The 17,379-nt window shown below is 32.3% G+C and overlaps 2 protein-coding genes across 3 annotated transcripts in view; one reads left to right on the top strand and one right to left on the bottom strand.

Annotated features, from left to right (window-relative positions):
- Positions 1–1,263: 1,263 nt before the first annotated feature.
- Positions 1,264–4,037, top strand: LOC136989929 (uncharacterized). 2 transcript variants are annotated; one of them, XM_067288237.1, is made up of 4 exons: positions 1,264–1,429; positions 2,197–2,494; positions 2,563–2,794; positions 3,417–4,037. In XM_067288237.1, exons 1-4 carry the CDS (start codon positions 1,325–1,327, stop codon positions 3,916–3,918), a joined length of 1,137 nt encoding a protein of 378 aa, XP_067144338.1. In that variant the 5' UTR covers positions 1,264–1,324; the 3' UTR covers positions 3,919–4,037. The 2 variants fall into 2 exon arrangements, with proteins under 2 accessions (XP_067144338.1, XP_067144339.1); XM_067288238.1 differs by lacking the exon at positions 1,264–1,429 and adding an exon at positions 1,453–1,755.
- A 6,712-nt stretch (positions 4,038–10,749) lies between these two features.
- Positions 10,750–17,379, bottom strand: part of LOC136989926 (ras-related protein rab7-like) — a 33,555-nt gene continuing 26,925 nt past the window's right edge. Inside the window, exon 5 of the mRNA XM_067288232.1 lies at positions 10,750–11,305. Within this exon, the coding sequence (XP_067144333.1) occupies positions 11,087–11,305 (219 nt within the window). The 3' untranslated portion in view covers positions 10,750–11,086. The remainder of the gene's footprint in view (positions 11,306–17,379) is intronic.

The following is a 17,379-nucleotide window of genomic DNA, read 5'->3' on the forward strand; positions in this document are numbered from 1 at the left end:
TGTCAATGAGTATATTATCAAAACTATTACAAAATTTGTAATATTTTTGATAATAAACTCATTGCATTAATCGTTGTACCAGAAAGTACTCTGGAAAAGACATTTAATGTCTTTCTCAGAGTATTTTCTGGTACAACGATTAATGCAATATTAATTTTACTAATTTTTCAAATTTAAAAAATGAATTTAATTTTAATTAAGTTCGTTAATTACTAAAAAAATATTATTTAATTTTTATTATTAACCTTTAATATTTTATTTATAGCGAAGTTCTAAGATTATAATTCTGAAAAATATACATACCGATTCAGAATCAAATCATTAATTATTGCAAAATTTTTGATAAATTCGTTTAAAGTTAAACTTTCATCATTATATTTATTATTTGGAAGTATTTGAAAGAATATCTCTACAGATTCTGGCGAATTTTTTAAATAATGAAAACTAAGTCAGTACCTAATAGTCTTCATAATAATAATATTTCATAGATACGTATATTTGAGATCACAATAAATATGCATAAACCAGTTTTTATGTCGGATATACACTATATACGAATAATATACAGTAATTAAATACTTCTGCGAAAGAGAGGGAGTGTGAGGCAGTGACGTAAAAGTCACGCCAATTACCGTGATGATTCATTTCTACTAAGCGCCAGATATTTATTCTTTCTGCACCTAGTGCTGTGGAAGTCCCTTATGAATAATTATCAAAAGTCTTTTAAAGAATTGTTTTGAATAAACTAAAATATTGTTTTTATTTTAACAATAGACATTAATATCTATTAAATTTTGCGTTTTGTTTGACATTTCTCTGAAAAATTTTTAAGATTTAAAGTTTTTTAAAACACTTTCTTGGTGTTAAAGACTAGTCACAAGCGCAGGCCTCACCCGTTTCTAAAAGCCATAAAAATGCACGAATAAATCAGTAAAGCAGATAAAAAATAATATTAAAGTGTTTAAATTCTATGTTTTTACACAAAAACGAAATTTAAAGTTCTGTTTATGAGACGGCGTCAATGACTTTACTGATTCCCCCCTCTCTGGCCTACCTCATAAATATAATCAATATTTAATGAATTTTTTCGAAAAAGGTGTTACAAAAGCATAAATGAAAGTAAATATAAAACAATTATATTAAATTAATTGTCACTAAGGCAATAGTTCAATGTACAGAATGTTGACATGTTTGATTTAAATGCAATTCAAAGTGAACAATGTCCAAGGTAAAAATAATATTGATAAGAGTACACTGGAAAGATAAACAGATCTTTAGAATTCGCTTTTCGGACAGATTTTCAAATAAATTATATATTGACAAAATGCAATCTCAAAATAATGTCGACAATGATAAAAAAGTCAAGAGAAAATCCGGTTATTTGGATATTAAATTGCCACTTAATTCTAGAAGTCGTCGTCAAGTGAAGGTGGGTGTTTCTTTTGATAAATCAAATATGGTCTCTAATCATTTTCCTGATATATGAATAAGCTATAGAATAACGGAGTCAAGGAATTTATTTTGAATATTTTGCAACTGTCAAGAATGATTATATGGGATGAAGGGTAAGAAATGAAGTCTTCATTTCTCATTTATATCAATAATTGACAATAGACAAAGTTGAAAGCAATAATATTGTCCGGAAGAATCTGAGATATATATTGATTTAATTTGTTTCTCTAGAATTGTAGAAATACAACTGTAGAATATCTAGATTATAATACAATTGACTTAAAAATGCAAGAATATTTGTTTGTAAGTTTTATTTCTTGAAAATTATTGAATTATACGAATGGTATTGCATAGAATTTATTAATGTAACTATATCATATACATATACAATTAAAAGAAATTCTAATTCTAATTTAATGATGTTAATAGAGCTTAAATGAAATGAACATGACAGTAACGGCTCCATCCCGATACTCTAGAAGTTCGGGTTCGTGTCCGAATTGACTTAGAAATTTTCATGGATGGGCCGTTATTATTGTGAGTTTGTGGGTATTAATTTAAGAGGGCTTTTCCCATACCCTCTTAAGGCAAGGAGCTTTAAAATAAAATTTCTCTTGTAATATAATTACGTAACTGTATCTTATAACCAATTTATTATGCTATTAATGATATACAAATATATTGATAATTTAGGAAGAGTAACTGGAGATTAAATCGCACTTAAATTTCATAATACAATTTCAGGCTTGGAGAAAACGATGGGTTGATTTTCAAATATGCAACGATAAAATTCTGCTTCAAGTTTTCATTTCGGAATCGGCCGTTTCTAAACAAGAACCACCTCTTTATAAAAAGGAATTATCTAATCAAATTATATTTTTTCGAAGTGAATCCAAGAGTCATCCTCACACATTTAGTGTAGCTGAAAGAGAAGAAGTTGTTCTACATTTCTCTGCTTCTAGCGAAACAGAAAGCCAATCTTGGATTAAGACACTGAGAGATATGATATGGCCACCCAATCAGATCCTCGAATTAGAAAACAGTATGCTTTTAGTTTTAATTAAGTTTTTATAATTATTTATACATATATAACGATAAAGTTATTTTTAGATTTAGCTGGAGTACATCAGGTATCCATTATAGATAACGAACTTTGTCAAAGAGCGGGATTACTTGGTGCATATGGTTATATGAAAATCACAGATACGAAAATTATTTTAATTAATCCTTGTATGGGGCATGTAATTCAAGAATGGTATCTGAATACGCTGTGTCGTTTTCAATTACTTCCTGCAAACCATAAAAATGACAGAGAGAAAATATTTTCCTTTGAAACTGGAAGGTAATTAAATTTTAAACATTTTTTAATACAAAATATGTTTTTTCTATCTATTAAGTGAAAAAATATTTTGTTAAAATGTTAAAAACTAACGTGAAAACAAATAATAATAACGATTGTTAATTATATATATGCATTATATACAGCACATGTATATAAATATATATATGCATGGACTATAGGTAAATTCATGAGACGTAATCGTGTTTTCCACGAGCTCACATCCACCAAAAAAAAAAAAAAAAAAAAAAAAAAACTGGTGCAGGTAGCACAAAGAAAAAGAACAGTGGAAAGCACGGGTTTGCTCCCGTGAGCTTTCCACTGTCCACGAGTTCACAAAAATTATCCAAAAAATCCACGTAGAAAACACGAGCTGTGTTGCTTGGGGTTGGCACTTGTCAAATTAGACTAATCAACTTTTAAACCATTCATAGGAGAGAAAGAGATACCAAATATCTTAAGATTGCAATAAACAATTAACTGTTTACAATTAATAAAGCTGTCCTTACAACTAATTGAAAAATGGTTTAGTCTGATTTGACAAGTGCTAACTTATATTAGAAGAACTACGTATTTTTTCTTATTAATATAATTAATTTTGACAAATTTAATTGTATATTTTTAGCAATAGTTCCACAGGGAAAGGAACTTTATACTTTTACAGCGAAAATGCCGTCAGCATACTGAAATCCATTGGTTGTATTATTCAAAGTATTCTTGAAAAAAACAAAACAAATGCTCAAACAAAATCAGAAAGGGATCAATATATGAAAGATCTCGAAGAGTTGGAGCAATGCATGAATGAATCCAGAAAGGAAGCTGAACAAGAAGCAGAAGAGTATTATCAAGTTCCAAGAAGAGAAATCCGCAGTGTTTTGGATATTCCAAATTTTACCTTTGACAGACCTTTGAGTAGTAGTAGTTTAGATTTAGAATTATGTAGAAAAGAAAAGAAAAAACTGGAAGTACGTCATTCTTGCCCAGAAATGAATCAGTATCCTAACGTAAGGACTGAAAGAAAAATCAATTTACATATTCCTGATGAGTCAAATGATATTGATGAATCATTGGAAAAGCGTTATTCCAACAGAGAGACCCTACATGATCTAACTCGTATTTCTCAATAGAATAAAATACTGAATAAATGTTACCAATATTTATTCATAAAATTTTTTAAATCAATTTGGAGAATATCGTTGCAATTTTAGTTTTTCTTTACTTTCTTTTAAACATGTAATTCCCTCATGTAAGCTTGTACAATATATTATAATTTTTGTACAAGTTATAATGTAAAACTTTTTATAAATAAAGACTATTCTCTTAAAAAATCTTCACATTTCCCACCACATAGATTTTGTAGTGTAAGCGGAGGAAGTCCAAAGGATCCTACCTCCTTACTTTTGTAAATAAATTAAGAAAAATCAAGTAATTAGAGGAACATGACAAACGCACTTATACACATGTACTGTACTGTACTATATACAATATGTAATGATTTACTCTTCATCCATGTCGATAGTGACTACATCCATAATGGTATGGGAATGAATGTGGGTCTACACATTTTAATTTAGGTCCCCTAAATATCGGCATTATTTACACTACTGCAATGTATTCATGTAATAATCTGTTTTTTATATTTGTTTATATTGTTAAATGTTGCATCGTCAACTGAGCCTTTGCACAGGAAAACGTTGTATCGAACAAAATTTGCGAAATTGAGTTTGATACAAAAATACGTTCCTTAACTAAAAGTGCATCTTTTGGCATCAATCGAAGAAAAAAAAAATCTGTATTAAATATTTAAAGAATGAGAGTTCAAATATTTGTTGCATGGAAAAACGTCGTATCTAATTGCAGTGTTGCCGAGTAAAATGGCTGTAGAAAACAAAAAATTAAAATTGCGATAAAAATGTGCAACCAGATCTGAAAATTATCTCCGTTATGAGGCTACATTGTCGAGTTCTCTCTTCAGATAACTCCACAATGATCAGTGTGTGCAAGAATCATATCAGGCGACCGTGAGAAACTTACAAACTTTCCTCAGTAGAGAAGTTGCACTTGGTGCAGTGACCAGATTTCAAAATCTAACAGGTATTTCTTTGCCTCCTCCATAAGATGGCCCATTGCTTAAAAGAATAGCAAAGAAACGAGATCTCATGGATATGACAAGATTTTTAAAAGAACATGCTGAGCTCTACAGGGTCCTGTCTGAAGAAAAAAGCATCATAGTGTAAGCTCGCCGAAAGGGTAGGGGGTTTATTCCCTTTTGTCGGGACGGTCTAAGGTCTACACGTATGTGGGTGGCGCTTTTTGGAGGCAGAAAAACGCAAGTGTTTCACAAAGAAACCGTTTATTTTAGACGATAATGCTTACATAATATGGTCAATGTCCGGATGTCTAGGTTTAGTTCACAAGTTGTCTTCGACAGTTCTTTTCTCGTCCAACGCTGGCGGAGCCCGGAAGAGTTGATCTTCGTTGATGTTGGGAGACACAACATAAAAATATCAACGGAATTTCAATGAACAGGGGACCAGGGCCGGATTTACCAATCCAGGGGCCTTGGGCACAAATTCGGTGGGGGCTCCTTTTAAGAGTAGGCAAATTTGATGATTTAGAAAATTTACACAAAATACTGTACTTTCAACTAGATTTCAACTAGGAAGTTGTAAATTTCATTTAAAAATAAGGTTATTGTAAACATACATATATTTTGTTGTGTAAAACTAATTATTTTAATTTAATTGAAAAATACCTTTGTAAAATTTTTTCCCGAAATTTTCCGATGTTTCATAGGTCTTTTCTCCGGGCTTGGTTTTCTTTGCCTGTGGCCCTCATGATTAGGCCACACTAGGCTGTCGCAGTAATAAGAAAAAAAAAAATATGTTTAAACATAGTTTTGTGGGGGCCCTGGACACAGGCCCCAAATGTCCTTATGTAAATCCGGCCCTGCAGGGGACAGTGATTGCAACTGGTGGACTGAAGAGGTCCTTGACGTCGACGTCAGAGGTTTTATAATTTTCTCGGGATCGAATCATTGCTAATTGGCTAGACCTTTCCTTTCTTGCTTCCCAATTGGTCTCACCTGTCTCTAGGTATAAATGGAGCTCCGTTTAGGTCGCTGGAAAGGTCGGCTAGGGACGGTTCATCTGACATACTTTCTTAGACTCTGATCGCGTTTAATTGATGACTATAATAACTACGATCATTCTCTACACTTTTTTTTCGTTCCGTTTTACTAAATTGCGTCTTAAGTTTTAAATATTTCTCTTTAATTTTCTTTTGTTCTAAACTTTTGTTTCTCCTGTAATCTTTAAGGTGCGACTATGCAGACGCGAATTTAGAGCGAGCGATTTAGTTTTCGCAAAGGAAAGCCATGCACAAGCGAGAATCGAGAAATAACGCTGGTGAGAGTGAATTTCTGGTTCTAGCACATATCTGACACTTTTTAATATTTATCGCATATCGCCTCTTCTCGCTCGCTCGCGTCTGCATAGTCGCACCGTTATGAGCGACGACGTCAAAGTCAGGTGTCGCCGACTCGACACTTATATAATTTATCATCTTGAGGTTCAAACTTAATTTTTACATTTCCTTTTTTGGGCTATTTCCGGGGCCTCACAATAGGAAGTTATTAGTACTGTAGAAAGTATAAAAAATAAAAGCTACTGTTTGTATTTAAACTAAAATACTGTATTTTTTAATTTTAAAATAAAATAAATAATACTAAAGTCAGATACAACGTTTTTCCAGTAATGTTCTCATCTCCCAAAAAACATCGCTGTTATGAAACTTTCAATCCAGAACAATCAAAAAGTTTCAGGCAGTTTATCTCAATGCATGCTATTCTGGTAGAAATAAGAATTCATAGAAAAAGCAAATTTAATTACTTTTAAATTTTCCCCACGCTGTTTGTGGAACATCGTTGTAAGTAACATTCGCAGATGACCGCGAACACTTTTTCTTTTAATTCAAAAACGAGTTTTTCTTTCTAAACCATTTTTTAATGGCAAAATCACTCCGATGTTATTTTTATAATTCAATTTTGTATAATAATGATGCGTACTATGTAAGCGAAAGTCAGTTTTTGCCTTTTTTTTTCTTTTCAAAACACCAAGTTGCCAATACGTTTTTCTCGCCAAGGACTCAATTATAATAGTAAATTATAAATTTAGTATTAAATTTCAAGATTTTACGCACTCTAAGCTGTAGTCTGCTTTAAGGACAATCCACGGCCCATGATTATAGATTTACAATAGGCGCGATGTCTGAAAAACAACTTTAACAGTTATATAAACAAGCCAATGGCATAATCTGTTTCATTAGAAACGGAGTATCATTCGCTTGTGCATATACTGTAGATATACTAAAGTTGTTTTATAGACAACGAGCTCAATATAATGATCTCAACGGCAAATTTTGAAACAACAGAGCTCGTGTGTTTACTTAGTGATACATTTCCATTGCCCATTCACAAGTAGCAAGTTTTTTGAGACTATACAATATAATGAAAAAACGTACAGAGAACACTTCTACAGGGCAATTTGCTCCTTTTGACCCCAGCTGGCTGTTCCTATACTCCGTGTACCATACTCTTTTTTTTCCCGACAGGTTTTGTTTCAAATAACCAAACGTTTCTTATGAGTAATTGATGGTTTCCTTCTTTTTAATAACAATTTAATGTTAACGGTTAAAAAAACAATTTAAACCATATATGCAGGAGCAGATCTACACAGGGAATAATAGGGCTTAAGCACTGGGCCCCAAAATTGAATTATCATAAATTTTTAATACTTTTTCATTATATTGATAAGGGCTCATTGTTAAAGTTTATGAAATGGTGTTGAATGACAAATATATTTCAACTCTGATTTTGATGTTATTAAAAATGAATTTTAAACCCTAATTTAAAAATTCTTAATCTAACAAAAAAATTGAGGCCCCATAAGTCCTAGGCCCTGAAAAACCTAGATCCGTCCATGCATATATGCTTTATGACTACAGCACTGGACATAATTTTTGTTTTTGATACAAAGAAATATATTTTAAATATTGATATCAAACATTCCATTACAAATTAAATAATCAAAACAATTCAATATATTTTTAACAGCTAGACTATTACTTTTGCATCTATAAGGCTTTAAATTTAAAAACTTTAACAAAAAAACCATTATTTTAAGAAACAAATTATGAAAAATATAATTTATTTAATTCATGCAATTTTAAATTCATATTTAGAATAATTTAAATGTAAAAATTCAAACAGGAATGTTCTATTTTTTGAAATAATTTCCGAAATTTAGTTCAAAACCTAAAGACGGCCTATGGCAATAAGTTGAAAACATTTGTCAAATAAAGAATTTTCTCTTAAACTCCAGGTGATGTAATAAGATTGTAGTCTCTCTTTGCTGAGTAGCTATAAATTGTAAACAAGTTTTTAGAACAAGTCATAAATGTGCATTAAGGAGATATATGGGTGTCCGAGAAAGATCTACATCATTTTTTAATGAAATTTTATAAAAGTTTTCTATCAAAATGTAGTTTAAAGTAAAAGTATTAAGTTTAATTCAAAAAATTATTACGAAAGCTGAAGGCGTTTTGCGTACAGTGAACCTCAACAGATGCTCCTTTAGTTGCAGGAAGACTGTTTAAATCGATAACTAATTTCCTGCCAGATACTGTTTCAACAGAATGATAAACCCCCCACTGAGCAGTTACAATATGTAATCATTTGCTTGATATAGTGTTTCCTGGATGATGGATTGGCTGTGTGGGGACAAACACCTTGATCCCTAGATCAGCGTTCTGCAACCTTTTTCTACTCGCGGCACACCTATGATTCAACATGACTCAACACGGCACACAAAAATGTTATTCCCCTCAAAAACATATATGATATGATACTATTGATAGAATTTTGTAATGCCATAAACCTATTATTATTATGTTGGGTTTTGTGAGTTATACTCAGTTGACATTGATGGCTGTGCACTATGCCGAACTAGAGTAACTTCAAAACAAGACGAAAATTAAATAAGTGTGTCAGTGTGTGTCTGTATTCAAGAATTTCCTAACAATATGACGTATTCAATATAGTAACCTTCTGTAGTGTGATGTATGTGTTTCTATTCAATTGTAATGTGCCTAGGCTTTTGTGTAGTGTGAGGGGGGTATGACCCCTGTAGAGGAGAGAATGACAGGTACAATAAGCACCCTATCCATCCTCTACAGATGCCTTATCTCCCGGGCAACTTCCGTGTACTTGCTTTGATTTTTTTCAGTGCATGTGTTTTGTACATTGTGAGTGTTTGGAACAGATATGTCTGTAATGTATGTGATTTTATTGTGTTTGTCAACGAGTGTGATGTCTGGTCTGTTCTGGTAAATTGTTTTTCCAATACTGTCTGTTGAATGTATTTGTAGTATTGTTCGTGGATGTCTAATAATTTGTGTTTCTTTGCAAGCTCTTGATGTATTTGCCACTTGATTATGTCTACGTAAATTATCTGTCTGTGCCAAGAGCTTGCAACCAAAAGTGGTGTGTGTATGGTTTTTGGCATGATGTGACATTTTCTGCATGTGCCCTTTGTGATTGTTGTATCTTTGAGTATAGTTTTCTGTAGTTTTTAGTATTTATTACCTGATCCTGTATGGCAATCATGAATACTTTCATCTTTCAGAGCTACCATGGAGTGCATTTTGCACCCATGATTGCGTAATGGTGTCAATGCTATTTATATGTTGTGAATGTAAATTTAATAGTGTATTATTTGAGTCTGCTAGAGTTACTGCTTTATGTAACTGTGATGTCTCTTGCTTTTTGTAGAAAAACTTTCACAGTGTCTATATTTGTTTGTACTGGGAGATTAATTATGGTATGTCGATCAGGCCACGTCTGCCATCTTTACATGGAAGGGTTAATCTTTCTATGGCAGATTTATGATGATGATGTTTATGCTTAGTGTTTTTCTAGTTTTCATTTGGAGTTGCTCAAGATCTGCGTGAGTCCTATGTATAACTCCAAAAGAATAAGTGAGTACTGGGACAACATATGTGTTTATAGCTTTATCATCTTATTTTATCAATGCTGTGGCAGAGAATGACATGCAAGCATAAGAAACACAGTAACTGTGATAAAAATATATAAATAAAAATAAAACTTGAAATTAATAGAAAATGTGAAAGTTCACATCACACCGGTTGCAGAACACTGCCCTAGATTGCCTGACTTAATGCCGCTGGATTTCTTTTTGTTGGGTTACTTGAAAGACATTGAATACCTAAAAGTCTTGTTCCTGATGTTACTGTTTTAAAAGAAAGAATCTTTGCAATCTCCAATGTTACACAGGAAATGCTAAACAATACCAGGCAGGAAATCAGTTATTGATTGAACATTCTTCACACAACTAAGGGAGCAGATGCAGAGATTCACTGAATGTATGCAAAACAACAGTTTTTGTATTGTGTAATAAAAAAACTTGGAATTAATAATCTCTTTTACCATAAATTGTTGTTTTTTCAAATAAAATTTGTAATAATGTAGATCTTTCTAGAACACCATATATATATATATATATATATAGAACTCCCTAACTATATTCCAGTCAGAGAACCTGAGTGGCTAATCCTACACATGGATGCTAAATCTGCTCCTCCCAGTTACTCAACAGAAAGGAGATGGATGGATTTCAATCCACACAGACTATGACAGGCAGAAAGCCTGTCAAGTTAGAATCACTAAGATTGGATCTCAGGTTTTCTTTTCAAAAGTTTATGCTATAAAGCAAGATTGCCACAAGACCACATACACATACAAACATAAAAATGTTCAATATTCTCAGTTTTAAGATATAATGTCAAAATTATTAGTTATGATAGAGATTGTTTACTAGAATTGTGTTTCAGCACTATCAAATGCACTGTATATATAAAATTAAAAAAAAACACCAAAGCCATTTTATCTTATAATCAAGAATTTTAATGCACAAATCACAATTACATTACCTGCTTAACAATACAAAGGACTATCTGTACATTAGTTACACAGCACTTGATGTAAATAAGAACTGGTATCAGCAATTATTGAAATATGGTATTGTGATGAATACATTGGTTTAATATTAGGAATGTAACTGCAAATATAATAAAACTTTTAAATTTCACAACAAGGAGCAAGTTCAATATCTGCATTTATGGCAGATTCAATATACTGCAAGTGCCATATGAGGCACAAGAGTTCTGTTAACTTTTCGAAGAAAGATATGTTGCACTTCATTTACCAAGAATCTGTGATCAGCAAGCACAAGTATCAGTCTTGGGTCTCTGTTCGTTTGTTAATTTAATCTGATCTGGGAATTCATTATACAAATCCATTTCACTCTCTTGGGCAATAGCATTTTTTGCTACTGTCTGAAAAGCCTGCTGAACATTAATAGCCTCTTTGGCACTTGTCTCATAATATGGAATGTTGTTCTTGCTCTGACACCAACTTTGAGCTCGCTTGGTTAATACCTGAAATAAAATTGTTTTACATGAATTGTAGATTAACATTAATAGTAGTAGTCTAGATGTAATTATAAAGTATTAATAATACTTTTAGAAGATTTGCACTTTAAACTTAATGTAACAATGTCAAGTAAGAAATTTAAATCATTCTATCATGTATTACTAGTGGTAGCAATTATGATAAAGCCAGAGTGAATATAGTTTTCATACCATGAAAAACAAATCAAAAGTTAAAACATAAATGAAAACCAACAACTGTAGTGCCTTTGACCGGTGTGCTTCTCTCCTCTTTCTCTGTAAAACGCAAACGTTTTCGAACCTCGTTGGTTCTTCGTCAGGCATAACGGAATTCTGTTCTACAAAATTTTAGAAAGGTCAAAGGCACTACAGTTGTTGGTTTTCATTTATTTTCACTCCGATGTTGTTCCTTTATATAGTTAAAACATATTTAAAAAAAATTATAACTTTAATCTTCTTTGTATACACACCTATTTACTTTCAAATTTCTTGAAAAATGCTATAGTTCCTTTCAAGATTTGGTATGAATGATTTTTTTCATCAAGTGTACTTTATAATATTTGTAAAATCAAATCAAAATTTTACAAAAAAAAATTGCTTTAGCAATACTTTCCAGAAATTAATTATTGAAAAGACTACAGGTACTCCTCACTTTATGACTGAGTTCCGTTCAGACGACTACGTCATTAAGCGAATTGGTCGACAAGCGAGGAGCTTGTGCTGGGAATATAGGATCATTGTAAAATTATACAAATTATGCAACAAACTTCAAATTTATTCATAAAAAGACTATTATAGTAAGCGCAAGCCTATTATAGTATGCTTAGTGCGCATGTCACCATTCGCCACTGATCAACACAAGCTGAGAAAGGGGATTCCCCGAATTACAGGTCAAAACTCAATTGGTATTAAGTGCGAGCAGTCGTTAAGCAAATAGGTCGTAAAGTGAGGAGTACCTGTATTAATAAAATACCTGTTTAATTTATTAACAATCACTAATAATCTTGAAAATGAATGACAAAAATCTGAGCAGCATTGAAACAATTTTCTATTAATGGAAACAAATGTCTTATGTTAATTCTTTAAGTACTTATATATTTTATACATGACAAGGCTCAGTTGTATTCATAACTATTCGAATATAAATTTTACTGTAACCAACAGATTACATATCATTTTATTTCTGTTAACCAACTATCTGTAAACATGTATTGTCCATTTGCTAAACATAATGCTATTGAAAATACAAATATCGCAAGAAAATCTTTCATAACTGATAAACAAGAATTTGCTTTTTAACATGTCACATTTAAAATATCTCTGTACAAATTATAGTAACTTGATGTACAAAGCTTTCTCTCTACAGTGATAAGTGTTACTTTTTTCTATGATAAAAGTAATATAAAATCATATTTTTTATAGGCATTTCCACTACAAAATTTGTTTTTTATTACATTTAAATGTTTTACATAATTTATTAATCCTATAAAACTTCAATATATATTTAGTGCTACAGTAAAACCTGCCTAAATAGGAAAATCTTTGGAATTAAGTGAATTTTTATGTTAAATTTTGCAATAAGCTGGAAACCTGCTATATGCAGAAATGGAAGAACTTTTTGGGCATCTGAAAGAAGCAAGATATTGAAATGTTCTACATCTGGCCAGAGATCTGTTCCTCAAATACTTAGAAATATTAGAACTACACTCCAAAAAAGTGAAATTGTGATACCACAAAGGAATGCATGTAGCCACCTGCAAGCTGCAGGATCGTGGAGATGACAGATATGCAAATGATTAAGTTTGCATTGAGTCATATGGTACACAGTTTCAGGCCATAAAGACCAGCAGCTGAACCTTTCAAAAGCATAGAAAATGCCTTAGACACAACAGCAAGCAGTTAACAGCTGGGGAATGAGACCATATCTTGGAACTGTGACATCAGTTTGTCAATGCATGCAATTGTCATGCATGTTGGATACAATGCAAGTACCATCCAGCAATGTGTGACATGATGAATGCAGGAAGGATGTACACACTAAGGAAGGATTGGATCGCACTATATACAAAAGAGCTCACAGACTGGCAGATTTGCTGAATGGCCAATCAGGACCCATTCACAATGGCACATGACATCCAAAGCTACCTGTCACCAACAAGTTGCATAAAGTTGGGCTGCATGCACAACAATCAGCAATGGGGGGTGTCATTAACCACTTGACACAGGGCTGCCCATCTGGCATGTTGTATTCGTCATCGCAACTGGTCCACTGAATGGCATCAGGTATTGTATATGGATGAATCCTCCTCCTGTCTGTAGAGGAATGACAGCTGTGGGTGGATGTGGCAGTATCCTGGAAAATGTTACATGCCAGCCGTTTTTGCCAAGTGTCACACTGGCCTCACATCATGCATCATGTTTGATCAATGAACAGCCTTTGTGCACATTTCTGGTACTCTGACAGCAGACCAGCAAGTCACAAATTGTGGGGCCCACAATTCAGCCACTGATGCAGGCACACCCAACAGTGTTCCAGCAAGATAATATTTGACCATACGTGGCATGATGAACTCTCACCAGTCTGAACAGAATTGACATCCTTTCCTTGGCCAGCAACCTCACTGGATCTCTCCCCATTTGAACACCCGAGAGACCTCATCTGATGTGAGGTGCACTGGGGATCACTGCCACATACCATAGATGACATACATTCTGCAGTGGACACAGCCTGGCAACCAGTAATTGCTCATTGATAGTGTGCCTCATTGTATAGTGGCCTGTATAGCTATCTGTAGGGGCCATAGCCGTTACTGAGTAAACAGATGTTTGTTGCATATTTGTTCTTTTAATCATTTGCATATCTGTCACTTCTACAGGTCCTGCAATGTGTATGTTGCTTTGCACACACTTTCATTGCAATTTCACTTTTGAGGTCTATAAGTAAAGCTTATAAGAAAGTACTTTTAAAATTAATTTAAACATTTAACACACTACATCAAGCCTGAAGATCTTTATTTGAGATACCATTTTAATTTTTCTACATCACTACAGCAACAACCAATCAGACAGCACTTCATCATTTAAAGATTGACATTTAATGTTATGCTCTATTTTTGAACACTAAGGCTTAACCTAATAACTGTTGACATTTGTTTATTGGTAAATGTTACATGTTTTGTACTGGAATTTGGTTTAGTTTTGTGTTAAGTCTACTTCAATTCAGCTCTTAACAAATGCTAATAGAGTGAGGTTACTATTCTGTGACCAAGATTATGATCAAAAAAGTAAACTTGCCCATCCTTAATTCAATGTAAAAAATACAGCCAAATCATTTCAAGAATTCTATAAATTTTAAAAATTAACATGTTAAAACTTTTTTGTTATGGAGATGAACTAATTAATAAAAAAAAATTATCCAGACTGGCATTAAAAGTACTGTAAATCAGTTTCTAAGAATATATTATGGCATATTAATGTTGATAATGCACAAACACATCGAAAAACTGGAATATCCAGCAGTAAAAGCATATATTAATAACTTTTTTTTTTTAATTGTCTTAACTGATCATCTTTTGCCACTGGATATTCTGTGATTTTGAGATGTCTGTTCATTTATGCATCCAATTTTACAAATTGTATGTTGATAGTGTTTCCTTTATCAGAGAGGCTGAGAAGTAAACATTCTCAAAAAATGTTCTTTTGTAAAAAAAAAAAAAATAAGGTTCAAGGCCAGAACCTTAAATCACATGGTTTGTAAAAACTGAACTGTAAGGATCTGCATGGTAATTTATTACATCCAAAGAGCATTTCAGACATTACTGTATTTATTACATATGATTGAGAACTTCATGAGCAAACAATAATTATTCAAAGCCTCAAAATTTATTTATTTAAAACAATAAGATTAAACAAATAATTTCCAATGACTACATTAACACCAAAAATCTTGTGCTTCTCTGTGTTTTAAAGTTATATTATATTCATACAAAATATTTATAATCTTGCCTATAACTATACTGTTATCATTTTCAATGCTTCCAATAATTTTTTTAGTTCTTAATACAGTAGAATCTCATTTTAACAGATTGCAGAACAACAGATCTCAGAATAATGGATTTTTTCTACCCCCAAATCTATTGTAAATTTTGAAGTTTTTCAACATTTAGTTAATATTTGGGATATTTGTCTCTGGAAATTTGTAGTGTTTGATGATACACTTGTTACATTTGGGATATGTACAATTGAAAAACTGTACAAAGAGTCAGCCAACTGGTAAGATTGAGGAGTCATCTAGTGAAAATGCCGTTGCTGGTCCAAGTGTAGTGCCAAAATTTAGCAAGACCAAGTATTTCCAAGTCATGAAGATCTTTGTGATGAGTTTCAACGAACAAACAGGTTGTATTGTGCATGACATTGCTAATATCAAGCAGCATTGTATTCAATAGACAGAAAAGTTGTATTGAAATAAACCAAGATCGGCAAGTTTTTTAACAAATTGAAGTCAAGCAAAGTGCTAATGAGCATATGTAATTTGCCTCTTTTTATGCTTACAGTATGTACAGTTTTTGTCAGCTTTGTCATACACACATGGCATAACACAGTGGTTTCCAAACTTTCTGTATCTCCACCCTCTTTTTTCAGAAAAAAATTGTTGAACTCTTCAATTTCCGTAACAATCTAATTTCATAAATTCTGTCTTTATAATTTATTTAATGGCTACAAAACAATATACTTTATTAAGTAAAGTATATTGTTTGTCAGGACTTGACTCTTGTCCAGATATTTCGATTAGTGTGGGGATGGATTTTTAGCATTTGTACCGGATTTGTTCAAAAGAAGTGTTGTGAATTAAGCATACCAAATTTGCTGATTCATTTTTTTGACATGAATTTGACCTTTTTTTTTCTTTTGTATTAAAAATTGATAATTTGGTAAAAGCTGCACACCCTCTTGCAATAGCCTTGTGCCCTACAGATTGGAAAACACTGGCATAATATAAACATATGTTACAAACATACATGTTTCTATAGGATAAAGAATAGAGATCTCAGGAGATTGAATAATTTCAAGTACTAATATCTCTCATATATAGGGGTTAAAACATGGAAATTTTCCTAGTTGTGTGGGAAAAACCATTGTTTACAATATAACAGATTCTTGGAACAATGGATAATTTTTGGCAGCCTGAGCAATCCATTAAAACAAGATTCTTCTGTATCATATTTCCTTGATGAAATAAATTCCAACTTTGCCCAGTCTTTGAATAAATTCTGGGCAGGGTTGCCATATGTTCAAAACCAGAAATGGAGACACTGTAAGATAGTATTGTGATACAAATTGATGAATAGATTGATGGATTGATAGCATTAGTAGACAGTAGCTACTGAAAAATAAGTAAATAATTCTAATTGATTTTATTGAATTATTGATTATTTTTCATTACTTATTATTTTACACATTTCAAGTCGTTAGAAAACCCAGCTTTCACACTGTAAACCCGACCAAATCCATGGAGGACATGATTAAACAAAGGTTCACTTAATGCCCATGGGACAAAAAAAGCAAAACAAAAGAACCTACACTACAATCAAATATAACCATTGTCAATGATTACATGAAAGCATTGATAATTTTGATGCTATTACACAGCACTATGCAGCCACAGAAAAGTGTGCGCACACATGCATGACACAAATTGCCTAAAATTAATAACTTTTTTAATACAAATCTGAATACATTGTCTTTGTAGAAATGAACAAATCAGGATCTATCAGGAAAAATTTTCCAATAGGGACAAAGTGTTTCATATCAGGAAAACACTGAAAAATCTGGATGTATGACAATCCTAAAAGCATTGTCAAAAACCAAAGTTGAAAAGCATGGGAAACATGTTAAAGTGCTCCACAGTAAAAGATAATGTGCTTTAGAGTGACAGGTAAGAAATATAAAATTCTACCTCTTACTGTCTCGAGTTGGACAGCATTTTCTATTCTAAGGTTTACAGGAACATTTTTGGAAATATAGACATTGTCAAATATTGAGTGGGAATGTTGTGATTGAGT

Source organism: Centruroides vittatus, unplaced genomic scaffold (genome assembly GCF_030686945.1).
Source record: "Centruroides vittatus isolate TY-2023 unplaced genomic scaffold, ASM3068694v2 scaffold_769, whole genome shotgun sequence".
NCBI classification, from domain to species: Eukaryota; Metazoa; Arthropoda; class Arachnida; order Scorpiones; family Buthidae; genus Centruroides; species Centruroides vittatus.